This window comes from Hyaena hyaena, unplaced genomic scaffold, assembly GCF_003009895.1.
Source record: "Hyaena hyaena isolate Hyena2069 unplaced genomic scaffold, ASM300989v1 scaffold_51, whole genome shotgun sequence".
NCBI lineage: Eukaryota > Metazoa > Chordata > Mammalia > Carnivora > Hyaenidae > Hyaena > Hyaena hyaena.
The window spans coordinates 1,875,895-1,893,008 of record NW_024080683.1 but is presented as its reverse complement, the minus strand read 5'-3'; the positions used below and the strand labels follow the sequence as shown (position 1 = coordinate 1,893,008).

The window sequence follows — 17,114 nt, the reverse complement described above, 5'->3', positions numbered from 1 at the left end:
CTGAACAACTGGGATACTTTCTTGCCAAATAGAGAGCTTGCAAAGGCCACTTAAAACTTTGGACTCAGGGACTCGGCTAGATTTCTTCAGCAGGGCCCACAAATCTATTTATGCGTCTCTTATCAATCTTTGTAGCAATTCCTAAAATCTCTGGAGGACCCACTCTCAGTGACTTTGTACGACTCACTTAACTCTAAACATCCTCCTTCATTGTTAAGTTTCACATTTTACCTCTTAACTAATTTTCACCCTCTCTAGTAAACTCTCCAGACATAGCAAACTTATGCCAGTATGTTTCATGTAGGATTCTTGCAGCTCTTAATTGGGAACTGAAGCCCAAGGCTCTAGTTCTCTGTGAACTACTATTACATGCTGAGTTGACAAGTCATATTCACTATTCTTAGTTCAACAGAAATATGTAGTTACTTCATTTCTTCAGCCTTTAAGTTAGTTTCTGTCCTTGGCTACTTACGGGGGGATAGGGCAAGGTAAAAGAGGGAGGTACTTTAGACTCTTAGAAGATGGGAGACTGGGACCTAGAACCTAAAAGAACACAGAAGGGACTGGAATGTAAGAGAAAACGATGGAGAATAATGCTTGATTTTGTTCTTAAAAACTATGTCTTAGGGCCTTAAAGTTGATTAACACTATATACTCCTTAGAATGGGGGAAAACATGGGTATCTTCAGGCTTTCTAGGAGGGAACTTTGGATTGCTCCAATTAAAAAAATAAATCAGTGGGTTTTGTAGTGTAGGGTCAAAGTATCAGTAAACCAAATGGCCTTCAGAGTTCATACATGATGAATGCTAGCCTACTAATCACATGGGCACTTCAGATACCCTATGTCGGCAGACTACATCCTGTTGAGTGTAATGGCTATTTAAGAGGAAGTAACAGGTGGACAACAGAATAGCCTCACCTTCACGGCTACAGCCTCTTTCTTCTATGCTCTGAACTTGCACACTCCTTACTGCTTCCCCAACAAAAGCCCATGCCTTTCGCTTTGATCCATCTGACCAAAATCACAACAGGTATCTATCTATTAAATGATATGGCAGAAGCAACTTCATCTAGGATTGTTGATCTCTGCCTAAGCCACAAGCAAGGTGTCAACTGCCTTACTTCTATTCCACGTGCAAGTAGAATGGGAGTCATCCACCAATCTGTTTAGCTACTCAAAATATCTCTTCACCCTCTTAATCCTGCGTTGGTCATTTAATCCCAAAAGGAATCCTGCCTTCTCTGCAGCAGACTCCCCACCTCATTTTGGAATTAGAGCGTCTTCCCAGGGCTTCAAGCCCCCCGTCTTCCCTTGCTTGCCCACATTCTGAGACTGGAGAGAAAGGAGGCAATGGCCAATCTGATGGAAAACTTACTAAAGCCTCGTGCTACTTTTCCTTCTACCCAAATTCCTTATCTGCTCTTCATACTAAAAATTTCAGACATTGTCCATAGAAGGAATCCATGCCAGCCAGACTGAAAAATTAGAAGGTACTGTAGATTCTCCACGAAGTCACATTGGAACAGTGGTTTTCAAATGTTAGATTACATCAGAATCACCTGGAGGGCTTGTGGAAACACATTCCTGGACCCCACCCCGAGAGCTTCTCATTCAGCAGGTCTGGGAGGGGGTCTGAGAACTTGGATTTTTAACAAGGTCTCAGAGGATCGATATGCTAACCTCACTGAGAACCATTAGCTTAGAGTGTTCAAGAATGGCACTAAATAGTACCTCTCCAGCCCTCTCCATGGTAGATGGTTTACACTTATAAAAGCAGAACACACTTAGCTCAAGGGCAAGAAGGCCCCTGTCCTGGAGCTACATATAATGATAGAACATGGGAAATAGAGACTTAAGCATGAAGAAGCAGAATTGCTAGAAATCTTAGCGTAGGTTTCTAGATCAGGAAACAAAGTAATGAGCAAAGGAACTTTCCCCTGAACAAGAGGAATTCTAGGTACAGGCTAAGTCAGCTTCTTTTACAAAATAAATAAACGGGGAACAAATATTAAGTGGTACCTTGTTCTTTCAGTACTTGGTTCTAAGAGTAACTAGCCAAATTATAGGCTTAGTTATACAACATCAAGATCTATATCATCTAGCTCATAAAGTTCATTAGAATGCTTGCTACTACTCAGGTTGTTTACAGAAGTTTATCCTAGAGGAATAGGCACAAACCGTGGGTAAGCTGCTTGGTTTAATTGTTTTAGCACTTGAAAAAAAAAATGTACAGTAGTTAGAACACTCAGTCTTTGCAAACCTCCACTGAGGTCAAAGATTTCATTCATACGTACAAAATTAGTTTACAAATTTTTTTTGGCAATTTCATCTTAGTAACCCGTTTTATCCTATTGCCATTGTCCCAACCATTGAAAAAGTTTACAATAATTTACATAGAAATATTTTCAAAGTGCTTAAGAATAGTGATTGTTTGCTGGGATATTTACAGATGGCCTATACAGTGTATGTACAGGTGATATACACTATAGCACAAGTGTCATTGCTGGAATATGGCTTTCTAGGGAAAGTGCATATTTGGCCAGATGCGGCAATACTGTCTAGAAACTCAAGGGTTAGATACTTGGTAACCACATCCAAAGCTGAAGTAGAATGTGGGCGGGAATATTTACAAAAGTCATATAAAAACGGTCAAGTATACAAGCTTGATCCATGTAAAGGTATCTTGATGTCCTTCCAGACTGGAGGAAGAAAGACTTCAGGTGTTGGCTCGGTTACCATTCCGAAGTGGGGGGGAGGGTATTGGTTTAGACCTCAAAGGCCAAGACTCGTCTCAGAAGTCAAGCTAGATCATCATCTGTGCTTACAACTGATATCTGTGGAAGAGAAAGAGTACAGAATGAGCTTGGTGATCACTCACTGGTAGGAACTCCAGTCTCTGAAATGGACCTTGCTTTTGGGGTGGTCATTCAGAGGCCAAAGGGGCATAGAAGAGAAGTCATATCTCAAAAAAGTATTGAGTTGTGTCCCCCTGATGCATTTTAACTTGAATCCGTTGATATCTACTTGTAGACAGAGAAAACAGTGGAGCTGATGCCGCCATCTCCTTAATGATCTTAAGTCCTGGAGAAAAATGGGGAAAAGACACACATGTGCCATGAATTGACCACTATTCTTTGTTTCACCCAAGAGCTTGAGAGCCGGGGTGCTGAGTACTTGTTTTGTTCACACTCTTCTCTCAGTGAAGGCCAAATACTCTGGTTGGGTTTCAGCTGAAGTACACGCAGCTGACTCTACTACTGAAAGGAAGTGAGCTATAGTAGGTGGGCTAGGCCACTTTCAAGCATTTGGTAATTACAGCTAAATGAATCTTGCTTAATACACTGACTTTAAGCCAACTCCTATAGATAGGATGTGCTAATTTTTAAGCATCCAGTGGACAGCTGACTTAACAGTTCAGATTGGAGCCACCTGGTTCATGCTAAGATTTACATACAGCTTCTATAACCAAAAATGTCTCCAACAGTACAGTGACGGCCTTAGGTTGACTTACTTGTTCTGAATGGGGCGGATGCTTATCACCTGACTGGCATGTGTTCTAACAGGCTAGACTGTCTAATCTCCAGGTAATAGATGTATTTGGTGGCTCTGTGATCCCAGTGGCTCTTTCCAGACCAAGCAGCCACAGCTTGAGTGAGCGGTCTCCTTTCCGGCAAGTCCTACAGCAAGCCATGGTGTATCAAGACACAAAGCTGACTTACTGCTGGGTACGTGTGTCCGACAGAAGCACTGTGTCTCCCAATGTCTATTGACAGGTCCTCTTCAGTAGTCTTCAAGTACACAGGATTGTCAAAGTTCATGCTTTTCATGTTCTTGTGCTGCCAATTCCGCCACATCAAATAGCCACCTACTGCTGCCATTGCCAAGAGCACTGAAATGAGTGAGAAGGTGACTAAGCAGAGTCTAGCCTCAAAACATCCCCTCCCCGAAAGGGTCCTGTTCAGAGATCAGCGATATGGGACGTTAATAAAAATTTCATGTTTTAGGAAGGTACATAGCTAGATGTTAGACTATAAATGGGCCAGGAGCTTGAAACAAGTTCAGACCAGCAGTTACGTGTTACTCTGTGGACTGGGGCTAAGCTCCACACAGCCATTTGGGCAAGGGTGCAGTCCTGGGCCCCGGCCCGGGCCAACTGAATTAAAATTGCACCAGTTTCTGGAAGGCTTTTCAGGGGTTCCCCCAGGTGTGTTAGGTAGGCTTGGAATCCAATATTCTAGGGTGAGGGGACCATTTTAGCACAGTGCCTTAGAATCCGCATGCCTCCAAATTGCTCTAGCGGTTGTTTCCCCTGAGTTTAGTCATTCTTAACTATTTTTAATCCACCAGTTGTATGAGTCCTCCAACTCCTCAAGAAGGCATGAAAGTATCTGTATGTCTCCCCTCTTTGAAGCACTGTATACATTTCAGAGTGGGGAACAGAACCGTGTTCTTAAAGGGGCGTATTGTATTTTTTTTTTTATTTTTTATTTTTTATTTTTATTATTATTTTTTTTTTCAAATAGTTTATTGTCAAATTAGTTTCTACATAACACTCAGTGCTCATCCCCAAAGTGCCCTCCTTCATGCCCATCCCCCCCTCCCCCCCACATCCATCAGTCCTCAGTTTTTGTCAGCATTCAAGAGTCTCTCATGGTTTGCCTCTCTCCCTTTCCCCCACCATTTCCACCCTTCTTCTCCCCCTTGGTCCTCCGTCAAGTTCCTCCTAATCCTCCTATACGTGCAAACATATGGTATTTGTCCTTCTCTGCCTGACTTATTTCGCTCAGCATAACACCCTCAAGGTCCATCCATGTTGCTACACATGGCCAGATTTCATTGTTTCTCATTGCCATGTAGTATTCCATGGTATAGATAAACCACATCTTCTTGATCCATTCGTCTGTTGATGGACACTTAGGCTCTTTCCATGTTTTAGCTATTGTGGAGAGTGCTGCTATGAACATTGGGGTACACGTGCTCCTATGCCTCAGCATTTCTGTATCCCTTGGGTAAATTCCTAGCAGTGCTATTGCTGGGTCATAAGGGAGTTCTATTGTTAGTTTCCTGAGGAACCTCCACACTGTTTTCCAGAGGGGCTGTACCAGTTTACATTCCCACCAACAGTGCAGGAGGGTGCCCGTTTCTCCACATCCTCGCCAGCATCTAGAGTTCTCTGATTTGCTCATTTTAGCCACTCTGACTGGCGTGAGGTGGTATCTCAGTGTGGTTTTGATTTGTATTTCCCTGATGAGGAGGGATGCTGAGCATCGTTTCATGTGTCTGTTGGCCATCTGGATGTCCTCTTTGGAGAAGTGTCTGTTCATGTCTTCTGTAAAGGGGCGTATTGTAAAAGGGAATGAGCCAGACTAACAACTCTGAAGTAGAGAGCAGTCGGCACCATTCATGGAATAGTTGAGAATTTATCACTGCCATTCACTGTGCTGAGGATACCATGGAAGAGAAAGGTGTGGACGCCGTGTGCAATGCTGGAGGCAAGAGTGAAGGTGGTCAGTGTCACAAGTACTATGACCATGGGAGAGGGGTCTCTAGATGGATCAGAAATGCTCATCTGGTTAGTGTCACACAAGTTTATCAGACCCAAATACATAGATAATGTACTTACAGAGAGGAAGGATGGCCCAGGCAGCAGAAGTGCCTTTGGGAGGAGCGGTGACCTCTGTAACCGCTGTGGTCACATTGATCCCTACAAGAGAATAAAAGGAATCAGTGTAGATGGACCTGAACTCAGACTTAAGAATTTATCCATCTGGCAGAGCACCTCATGCCCAGAGCCCATTACTGATGTTTAGTATCTACTGCTTTGCATACCGGGAACAACTGGTCTATAAGTATTTGAGAGTCACATACTAGAACAGCTATTTCACTAACAGTTGTCTAGTAGAAATCTTAAGAAGTCAGGACAGGCTAAGACTTGCAGGCTTTAAGTCTTTGGAGTCCAAATGCATGTTACCATTCAGGGGCAGAATGAGTAGTTACAGGCTGCATTAATTATGTAAGCAATAAATACAGGGGGTGTGGCTGTTAGTTGAAATTCACAGTTGGCAGTACTGGGCCCAGTACCTCCAGGAGCTAGTCCACTAGTTGGCGAAATTTCTATTGTGTTGATGCCCTTTGTCTGTCTGTAAGTCACAGTAGTTGCAGTACCTGAATTACAAAGACCAAGAACCTGGTTAATGCCAAGGTTCCAGAGTGGCCAGCTGTTTTGTCCAGATAAATCATGAGGACGGTTATGTTACGGCGCAGGAAACAGAAAGATCACTGCTGAGCTAAGTTGCACGGACAGAGCTGAAAGAGAGTCTTCATGCAAAACCAGAGACCCATGCGACTTGAGACAGGACAGTCAACATCTGGAATTGGATAACTCAGAAAGCTGCACAGCCACACTTACCCTCTCAGCATCCGGAAGTTAAAAGAAATGCTCTCAAAACCAGATTAGCAGACATACTAGTCTTACTGTCAGATTGTCTTGCAGTGACTTTCTTAGTAAACTGACCTAATCCCTGCAGGGACTCCGTAGTAAGCTAATAAAAACCTCACACTATGAATTCCTTGCTCACAACAAGTGGCTTTAATTTGTCACTCAATGAGAAGCTAAGGACAAAAGATGAAAATCAAGCTTGGTTTAAGCGTGAGTAAAAGATGTCATCGCCCACTGGGTCCGTAAGGTTTCCTATAACCATGACCTCTTGGGAGGAAAATATTAAGACGTGTTTATAAGTTGGCTAGCTCAGTGCCGTTAGGTCTCTCACTGGTACAAATCAGCATAGTCACATTCACTTATGAGTCAGCTACAGACTCCCCAAATGTGGACATGAGTTAGAAGTCAGTTCTGAAGTAATGACGTGAAACCCTGGCGTGTGACAGTAGCAGATACATTCCCAAATCTATACCAAGAATCAGTTAAAACAGAATTCTTTAAAAAAAATCCAGGCTCGTTTTGTAGCTAGGGTCTTACTCTGTTGCCTATTTTTCTGTCCTGTTTGTGGTTGTAAAGTAAAAAGCCTTACTGTGACACTCCCGGCCATTCTCCTCTAGATTATACCCATTGGGACAGGAACAGGTATATTTTGGAGAGTGATCATTAATCTGTGGCGCTGGCAGGCACAGGTATTCACATCCTCCATTCTCCATGTCTTCTTCACACCAATTTTTACCTATTCAGAAATAAAAGTCCTTTAAAACTGGCATTCTGGTGCCTGCTATACATAAAGCCCTGTTCTAGATGCTGAAGACATGAGCCCTTGTCCCCAAGGAGATTACACTTGTCGACTCTGTCAAACCTTCTAGCTCAACCAATACAGTGAAGAAGAAATAGAAGGGCACAGGGAGTATGCTCTAAGGATACCACAGATCCAAAGAAACCTGTTGAAAATGGCATAAGGATTATCCCTTGAACAGACGGGTGGTGGGGGAGCAGGTGCGGGGAAGAAGGGAGGTACCCACTACTGGTCCAAAGCAAAGACTCAAGGGAGAGAGACTAGCATGTTATCCTTCGTCTTTCTCCCACAAAGTGGAAGGAACCCAGCGAGAGGGAGGTTTAAGTCTTCCATTTAGGTAGAATCAGTCAAGTATTTTGGGCAGGAGATGATAGGAACACTTGTGTTTGCGGATCTACAGAGAAGATGCGTCATGATGGGGAGTCACGATGGGGAGGCAGGAAAAGTTTCTGGCATAAACCTACTTTGAAGGGTAGTACAATCATCTTAGTACAAGAGAATGAAGGCCAAGAGGTATGGAAAAGCCGGAAATAAAAGACTGAACGCTGAGAGTTGGAAGAGAACATAAGAGTTAAAGTTCTGCAGCAATTTAGGAAGTCAGAAATTAAAAACAAAACAAAACAACAACACCAGCTTTGAAGTGTTGTAGCGTATTGGAGGCAAAAGCTCCCTTTTAGAGCAAGTTGAGCTGCTACGGAGCTAACGATACCCAAGCAGGTACTACATCATGCTGTTGTCCTTACAGAGAAGCCTTTTAGGGCTATATTTGTCCACATTACCTGATGGCTGTACAAGTTCATGATAGACAATGATGTCTTGGGCATCATTAAGGTTGTTAACGAGAGTGGCCAGCTCTGATCCCGTGAATTTATTGGCCCCATAGACGGCTTCATTTTCCCCGTCTATCCAGTAGACACGATCCTAAAACAGAACCCCCAAATGAGCATGTACATCTGGGATGAGCACAAGTCAATGTCTAAGGTCATCATCGTTTCCTGGCAGTTTAATGGACCTTATTTATTTATTTGTTTATTTATTTTTTAAATGTTTTATTTATTTCTAGGAGAGAGAGAGAGAGAGAGACAGCGTGAGCAGGGGAGGGCCAGAGAGAGAGGGAGTGACAGACTCTGAAACAGGCTCCAGGCTCTGAGCTGGCAGTCAGCACAGAGCCCGACGCGGGCCTCAAACCCACGAACCGCGAGATCATGACCTAAGCGAAAGTCGGAGGCTTAACCGACTAAGCCACCCGGGCGCCCCTAATGGACCTCATTTATTGAATGCTGGTCTGGGATGCTGGATGTCCCAGACCGTATAAGATGCAAGTTGAGGTTTCTTAAAGTGCCATAAGAGATCAGTACAGAATTGGTCCCACATTGTAAGTGCCCCGCCCCCCTTCCCGCGTGCCTCCTCTTTCTCCCCAAGGGTGCTACAGTAACTCAGAGGTACACACTTAGATGTGAGGCACACATCTCACCTCAAATATGGTTACTGCGAGAGGATGAGCCAGGAACTCCAGAGACTTTAGGACGATCCTACGATCTTGGCCATTCAAGTCCACACTGGACAACATGTGGAGCTTGGAGTCGAGCCAATAGAGACGGCTCTTTATAAGATCTAGGGAGGAAAAGAATTGTCAATGCATGATAAGCCATCACAGATCTGGCTTCCCAGCTTCCCTTGAAAATATCCAAAAAATCCAACATTCTGTGTTCATGATTCCTTGTCCAGCATGGTTCTTAAGGGAGGTCCCACAAACCTTGTGAAGCAGCAGGTAGAATCTGTACGCATGTGCATTCTGGAAGACTAAAGGAGTGCCTAAGGTTCTCCAAGTAGCTGACTTGAGAAATGTCACATTATATTGATATTAAGCTAGCATGTTGTTCTGCCCTTACGGGATGAGTATTCCCAAGGCCCGAGGTTCCCTGAATTCATGTTACACATTAGGTCCAAGTGGACAGGAAAGCTAGTAATGGTGGAACATGTAATTTACTAAGTCCACTGTCCCACTCTAATTGCTCAATTACTCTCTTCCAAAAGTCCTTCTATGAAGGGAACCGTGGAGAACTGTCCACTGTAGTCCAGAATAAACCTTGGAGGGAAGTGAAAACTGTAGACCTGGTGGTCAAGGAAGGAAGAACATACATACCAAGGGTAATTCCATTAGGCCATTGGATGTCCACGGTCACCAGCGGCCGTCTATCAAATCCATTCATGCCCGCTTTCTCTATTTTAGCGGGTTCTCCCCAGTCTGACCAGTAAACAAAGCTGGGAAGAATTAAAGGAGAAGGAAGCCTCAGTGGTTTAGAGGGCATAAACTTGTAGTATGAGACACACATTTAAAGAATGAATAGAAGACTCGAAAGACAAATGGTAACAGTTAAGGGTCTAAATTACGTTCCAGGCAAACAAAAGTTAACACTCAGAATCTTACAGGCTCATAATGAACTATATTAATCTATATAAGTGTGGCATTTATATTTCAACCCCAAGTCACAGGTTAGGTATTTTCTTTACAAAAGGCCACTTCTTTCAGGGGACTCAAAAATGAGTATATGTTAAGTTTTACAGGAAGGGCTGACTGGTGGTGTTCTGGTGAGGATTCATGGTGGTCAACTGTGGTTACTACAGGCTCTTCCCAGATGCTTCTCTATATTAGTGGCGATTTAGGGAAACCTCTCCATAAAATCTTGCTAGACAGGTCCATTTATTTCCCCTGGACTTTCAGACACCTTGGACACTTAGATGACAGCTTTGAGGTAGCGGGCTTATCAAACTCCCCCAACTTGTGCAGGTACTTGGGGTTGCTCATCTGGGGCTAATGTGACAAAACATTGAGACAAAAATTAAAAATCACTTGGAAAGAAGATGGGTGGCCATAAGGGGTCAAGTATAGCTTTTGGTGCACATCAAATCAGATCTATTGTTTCATGAACGTCACCCAGTGGTCATACTGCCAGGGATGGCCTGTACTATGGCAGGGTTTCTCGACTGTGGCACCACAGACATCTTGACCTGGGTAATTCGTTGTTGTGGGGAGCTAATAAGTCTGGGGATTTCAGCATGATTTCAGCCACGGGGAAAGCTCCTGGCACACACAGATAGCATCCGAAAGGCTATAAGATGAAAGACAGACTACAAACCCCGACAGTGGGTCCACAGCTATGGAGGCTGGCTCCCGCAAGTCAGAGTTAAACAGGAACTTCCTCTTGGCTCCATCTAGGGTAGCTACTGAAATAGTCTTAGAAGCCGCATCCGTCCAGTAGATGGTCTTGTACACCCAATCAACAGCAATGGCTGCAGGATTATAGACATTGTCGATCATTTTAACATGTCTACCAACCTTGTCATCAATTGAGGCACTGAAACAGAATAGGTCACAAGAAATTTAAGAGTTTGACACCATCAGAGCCTGGAGAATGGACTTTCTGTTTACAAAATGGTCAACAGCTTTGCTCAGAAGAAACTCTAGCAAAACCACAGCTCACCACTCAAACGATTTAACTATGCCTCTTACTGGTCCTATACAATAGTGTCCACTATTTAGTTGCTGTTATGTATTCGATATGCAAGAATGACACATTTCTAAGTGAACCTATTTGTTTCAGGAGACATCATCTGAGTTTCTATAGTTCCCGTTGAGAGAAAGCTGTCCCTACCATTTGTGTTGGTAGCAACTATAAACAGTTGTCAATGAACTAGAGACAAAGGGGTGAAAAAAAGAGAAATAAATATGTGCTTTGTGATAATCCTATTGCTATAACCACCTTGTACTTGACAGATGATTGTTAGTTTCTAAGGAGGAACTGATAGTCATTTAATAGTTGGAGAATCAATTAGTATTCAGATTGAAGAGTCCCAGCTCATTGGATGCTAGATGGGAGCTAGAAATTCCTCCAAGCCTTCCCAAAGACCAAGTGACAGGGAATTTATGTTGAGACACCATGCATAGAACTGAAGTTACCTGAAGATGGCCTTTTGGCTTAGATCAGCCCAGAACAGCTTCTGAGCGGCAATATCCGCATCAAGAGCTACTGTGTTTCTTAGCTGTTCAACTAGTTGGATGTATTCTTTCCTCTCCAAGCCAATCTTGCGGATGTCTCTTCGGTTCGTGAAGATCAGACTTGGCTCTTTACCTACAAGAGAGGAGTCAGGTTTATTTGGTTTTGCTGTACGAAGGCAAGGCCCTCCGAAGTCCGCTCCTCCTGCAGGAGGGGCACCTGAAAAGTAAAGGCTTTGCTAAGCACCTGAGGGGTATTCTTGCTGCACTCTGTGTTCTCTGGGATCCGCAAGCACTTCCCACCACTGAAGAAGGCAGTTCTAGGGTCACAGCGCTCAGTGGGAGGGTGGCTGATGGGTACGTGACTTACTGGGACTGCACTGAAGTCTGGGAGCAGAGAGTAAGCAAACCTGGGAGCTGTTCATGGTATCGTATGCAAAAGAAACTGACTGAGGAAGGGGGCCCTGGGTGGCTCAGTCAGTAAGCGCCCGACTTCAGCTCAGGTCATGATCTCGCAGTTCGTGAGTTTGAGCCCTGCGACAGGCTCTGTGCTGACAGCTTAGAGCCTAGAGCCTACTTCAGATTCTGTCTTCCCTGCTCATGCTCTCTCTCTCAAAAATAAATCAACATTAAAAAAAAAAAAACAACAACTGACTAAGGCAGGTGTCTGGGGAAATAATCTTCTGTTTAACCTATGATACTGCACTGTGGGTTCAGTAGCACAGCTCCCAAGAACAGATCGCCCCCGGTTTAGGATGGTTTGACTTAGGATTTTTCAACCTTATGATGGTACAAAAGAGTTTGATTTCTGTAGAAACCACACTTTGAATTCAGAGTTTGGACTTTTTCCTGGTGCCAGGGATAGATGCTACCATCGTGCCTTGTGACGTTTTCTCATGATACTGGGCAGTAGCATGGGGTCAGCCCCCTGATCACACGGGTCACAAACCAATCCAATGATGACACCTGTCTGTACCCACACAACCATTCTGCTTTTCACTGTGAGTACAGTACTCAGTACATGACAGGAGCTATTGAATACTTGATGATAATATAGGCTTTGTGTTAGATGATGTTGCCCAGCTATAAGCTAATGTAAGAGTTCTGAGCACATCTGAGGTGGGCTTGACGAAGCCATGCTACTTGGTAGGTTAGGTACCTAAAATGCATCTTCGACATAGGAGATGTTCAGCCTACGATGGGTTGATTGCACTGTGACGTCATCATAAGTCAAGGAAGAGCTGCACTGTTTCAATTCCATATTGAGTTGACTCATGGAGTCACTGGCTGTAGCTTTCCTAAGCACCTGCTCATAAAGGTACCAGAGCAACATGAGCCCAAGTCCATTTACCTACTGCCTTGCACACGCCAGTGGCAAGATCCATCTGATATCCCCGACTACATTCACACTTGTAACCGCCTTTTAGGTTGATACAAATTTGGCTGCAGATTCCCGGATTTTGGCATTCGTCGATATCTAGGAGAGAAACTGCAATTAGTCTTGCTGTGTCTAGATGATGCAGAGATACATTGTCTTTTCCCAGCCCCCTCCCCACCCCCCTGGCCAGGGCTTAGGCACCCTCCCTGACTCACCTCCACAGATTTTTTTATCTATCAGTTCAAACCCAGCTGCACAGTCACACTCGTACCCTATAACTAGGTCCTTGCAGATGTGAGAGCAGCCACCGTTATTAACCAGGCATTCGTTTACATCTGAAATAAAAAGGGACTAGAGTTACTTGGCATCTTATTCCAAATCGGTGTTTGCCCTGATGAACATTTAAACTTGGGGCTTTTTGCAATAAGGTATCTAGTTAGTCTGGTCCAACTCATGATTTTCCTAAGGTCTAATAATCTGTCTTAAAGAGACGCATCTCAGAGTTTCAGGGGATAGGAAATCCTGACTCCTTGGCAAGTTACCAGTTGGCAAAGCAGTACGGAGTTAAATGTCGCTATTGCCGAATGGTTACTTATAAGGAGGTAAGACTATGAACTACTTGGTCGCTGCTTCGACTCTGAAGGCATAAAAATGCCACTCTGGAGTCCAACAACGGAACTCGGTTCGTTACAAGTGGTTTAAGCAGGCACTGTACGGAGCCTACCCCGCTTTAGCCGCAGGCAATGGCATTGACCTTCCCCACCCTGTACTCAGGCAGCCCGGGTCCACTTACGACATTCTTTGAGAGGCTCGTCACTCCAGTCCCTGCAGTCCTGCTCCTGGTTACATACTTTACTGATATCTATGCATTCCCCGCTTCTGCACTTGAACTTGCCCGGGCCCAGGCACTGATTGACTACAGAGAGAAACACCAACGTGAGATTCCATTAGTGGGGCCGCTCAGAGCAGTCCTGTGACTCACTCCCAGGACCCATGACCCTTACCGTTTTTGCAGTTGACTTCATCAGAACCGTCCACACAGTCCCGGATACCGTTGCACTGCCTGCTGCCATGGATACAGCTTCCGTCCTCACACTCGAACTGGTCAGGTCGGCAGGTGCGTGAAGCTGCAGGGGGCGGGGAGGACCACGGGGTGGTGAGCCGCGCCGTCCCAGCTGAGACATGGAGGGGGAGGAGGGGGAGGAGGAAGAGGCAACGGGCCATACTCATGAGAAGGCTACATACGACAGTTGACCTCGTCGCTGCCATCTTTGCAGTCGGGGTCCCCGTCACACCGCCACTTCTTGTGGATGCATTCGCCCGAGCCGCACTGGGTCTCACTGGCCGGGCACTTGGTGTGCATCACTGGCTGGCGGCCGCACTGCTCCAGGGACTCATCAGACTGGTCGGAGCAGTCGGCATCGTCGTCACACACCCAGCTGAGGGGGATGCACGAGGAGGTGCTGCACTGGAATTCGTGGGGGCCGCACGTCGGGGGTGCGCAGTCCAGCTCGTCGCTGCCGTCGCTGCAGTCATCCTGGCCGTTGCAGACAAAGTTCCTGGAGATGCAGCGGCCGCTGGAGCAAGTGAACTCATCGGAGCTACACGTGATGTTGCCTGTGGAGAGACAGTGGGCTGGGCTGAGCCTGTGTCAGACTTTCCAGACTCTGGGCCTGCAACATACCATGCAGGATCTCGGATCACGAACCCTAGCTTTCCAGCTTCACTTAAAAGCCAGTGTGGATCTCTATCAATATTCCAAGTTCCTGGAGTATCTAGCAAGCAGTCTCAGTATGTATGAGATGCAGGGACGCTTGAATAAGAACAGAAATAAAGGACCCAGAAAAGAGTTGAGGATTCTAAGTTAATTTGAAAGGAGACCCACAATCGATCGATAACTTAAAGCAATCAATAACTTGGACGGGAGAGTTCATTCTGAAAGCCAAAGGCTGAGTTATCTCTAAATGGACAGACCGCGGATCGAATCGTTAGCTGAAACTATTGTGTATCAGGTGTATGGGCAAATAAATGTATACTCGTAATAGGCATTATGACACTGTCACCAAAGAGAAGCCATTATGTATACTCCCATACATGGTTCCTTCTCTGTTGGTCATTCAAATGAGGATCGGGAATCACAAGTCTGAAATATTTTCAAGTGTTAAAAGTCACTGCTAGGGCTAGAACCTCAGTCTGGTAGCCTGAGAGGCTGATGCCGATCAGCCAGGCAGACTCTCTACTTTGTGCTCTGACTCCGATTCCCGCCGAATGAATAAAGGTCACAATTTGGCGGTAATGAGGGTAGAGACCACGACTCTCTTGGGAAGCAAAGTCTAGATTTAAGAAGGAAACTTTTGGCAGCTCCAGGGCTTACCAAGCCATAAAAGTCAGTTCTAAGATTGAACACCAAAACTCACTGGACTAGGTGCAGTGGTATTGACCTTGGAAGTCGACTTGTACACGCAAGACTGGCATTTCGACTGCAAACACCCTCAGCTCACTTCCTATGCTGAATCAGGAGGCCCGTGCTTGTCAGACCTGGGAGCTATAGCTCTCGGGGCCCTATAAAAGGGCGGCAGCTTGAAAGAGTGCTCAAAGCAATGTTTGTTCAACCTAGATATTTTCCCAGGACCTCACCTGGGACTTGCAGCACTTTATTACACACTTTCCGGGAACAGACACATGAAAGCATAGGAAACCAAGCTCGTTTTTACAGGCACGGACCGTGAGAAGAGACAAAAGTCATCGGTTGAAGACAGTTTTCTTTGGGTATCTGCTGGCAGGATGTTAATGAACACGTGCGTCAGGTTAACCTTCGGAAAGGCTGAACTAGAATCTAGCTTGAGGGAGGGGGGGCTACAAAATGCTTGTGTCATGTTCACGTAACTTATTCCAATCAGCAGACCCACTGGAGACCTAGGAATAAGCTTGCTGACTCTAGTCCCCTCCTTGTTTCATCGAGCCCAAGTGAGGAAGGCCCACGAATTCCTGTCCTGATGGAGACAAGAGCCCACCGCATGATTCGGTGGCTTCACTGAGCTGCTTCTAAATGTTAGTGCCTTGAATGACTTACCTGCTTCTTGCCATCTGCCTAGAAGAAACCCCAAAGCAAGCCGTGGTCAGTTACCATGGGAACGTGTGGCCGAGTTTCAGGGCAGCGAGAAAAGCCAAGCAGTCGAGCAGAGAGTGAGATCACCGCAATGCGCATCAACGGCACTGTGTCTTCACGCTCCGGGGAGCTTCCCTGCCCACCCTTGAGAAAAGGGGTCTCTGGGTTACAAAAGCCACTCCACGCTGGTCTTCTTACCACAGTTCTCTTCATCTTCTCCACTGTCACAATCGTGTTCACCGTCACATCTCCAGGACACAGGGATACACTGAGTGGAGCGGGCGCCACAGCTGATTTCATTAATGCGGCATGTTCTCATATCTGTTGACGATATACAGTCTCAAAAGAGCCTCCAAACTCATCAGGGCAAAGCTGCTGTTCTGTGCTGCCTGTGAGTGGTCACACTTGTGAGCGGCCTGGCCCGTGGGGGCGATCGGACTCACCAGGGCCCATGCCTGCGGCAGCTGGTGGGCCAGCTGCACTGCTCGGGGGCTGTGCCAACCCGTGCCACCTGGCAGCGCACCTGAGAGCCTGGACCGTGTTATTCCTTCAAGGTTCCGCGGCGTGCTCGGTCCTGGCTTTTGTTTTACTTGGCACGGTTAGGCTTATTGGCCAGCCTGCTCCTTGACCTTTTTTTTTTTTTTTAATCTGTCAGATATCAGATAAGGTCACCTGATTCCAACTTCATTAAAGGCTGGAATGTCTAACACCTGCAAGTCTTCCTTTGACTAGATTCCTTTACAGGCTTCTTCACAACCTACTTTAGATTCGTACAACAGGGACAGCTCCTGATTCCTGACCTCACCAGGCCATCCTCAGGGCCCTGTCTTTGTGGCATCTGTCTTTACCTGTGGGGACTTACCTACCTTGACCAGTGTTCTGATCGCTCCCCTTCTATCTTGCCTAGAAAACTGAGATTGACACATTTATCTTCCTTTCTGCTTCACTGTGTCTTGTGAGTCCTGTTCCAGACCTAAACTTCGCTCCTATTAGACCTGAGTGTTCAGTGCTTTTAGCAGGGCTCTCCTGCTTTGAAATGAACTCCAAGACTTTCTTCACCACCACAGTCAAACGATCCCAATTTATCTGTCCCAAATCCTCCTCCTCTGTGATGCCACAGACCATTTCATGAATATTCGCCTAAGGACACAGATAGTCCTTTGAATACCTACGAGGTTTCTCTTATTGAAGAAGAAGGTATAAGCTTTACCCTACTTCAGTAACCTTAGGTAACAGGTTTGTTAACAATCACTATGCCTCCCGATACCTAGCCACCTTACCCCATCAGTAATAGATTTTTTTTCATAACATAAACTATGCATCTAAAAGCTTATCCTTGGCCCAAGGGGACCCTCACGTATATCTCAGCTTCCAGGACCAGAGTACCATC

General features: G+C 45.5%; 1 protein-coding gene across 5 annotated transcripts in view; it reads right to left on the bottom strand.

Moving 5' to 3' along the window:
• Positions 1 to 2,181: 2,181 nt before the first annotated feature.
• VLDLR (very low density lipoprotein receptor) overlaps positions 2,182 to 17,114 on the bottom strand; it is a 32,087-nt gene continuing 17,154 nt past the window's right edge. The window contains exons 4-19 of one of the 5 annotated variants that reach the window (XM_039230818.1): positions 15,923 to 16,045; positions 13,861 to 14,232; positions 13,620 to 13,742; positions 13,409 to 13,531; positions 12,831 to 12,950; positions 12,589 to 12,714; positions 11,202 to 11,373; positions 10,381 to 10,599; positions 9,387 to 9,505; positions 8,715 to 8,854; positions 8,020 to 8,161; positions 7,031 to 7,177; positions 6,084 to 6,167; positions 5,626 to 5,706; positions 3,722 to 3,891; positions 2,182 to 2,836 (exon numbers count right to left, since the gene is read on the bottom strand). In XM_039230818.1, coding sequence (XP_039086749.1) covers positions 2,801 to 2,836; positions 3,722 to 3,891; positions 5,626 to 5,706; positions 6,084 to 6,167; positions 7,031 to 7,177; positions 8,020 to 8,161; positions 8,715 to 8,854; positions 9,387 to 9,505; positions 10,381 to 10,599; positions 11,202 to 11,373; positions 12,589 to 12,714; positions 12,831 to 12,950; positions 13,409 to 13,531; positions 13,620 to 13,742; positions 13,861 to 14,232; positions 15,923 to 16,045 — 2,297 coding nt within the window. In that variant the 3' untranslated portion in view covers positions 2,182 to 2,800. The remainder of the gene's footprint in view (positions 2,837 to 3,721; positions 3,892 to 5,625; positions 5,707 to 6,083; positions 6,168 to 7,030; positions 7,178 to 8,019; positions 8,162 to 8,714; positions 8,855 to 9,386; positions 9,506 to 10,380; positions 10,600 to 11,201; positions 11,374 to 12,588; positions 12,715 to 12,830; positions 12,951 to 13,408; positions 13,532 to 13,619; positions 13,743 to 13,860; positions 14,233 to 15,922; positions 16,046 to 17,114) is intronic. The other 4 variants (XM_039230819.1, XM_039230820.1, XM_039230821.1 and 1 more) reach the window with 4 other exon arrangements.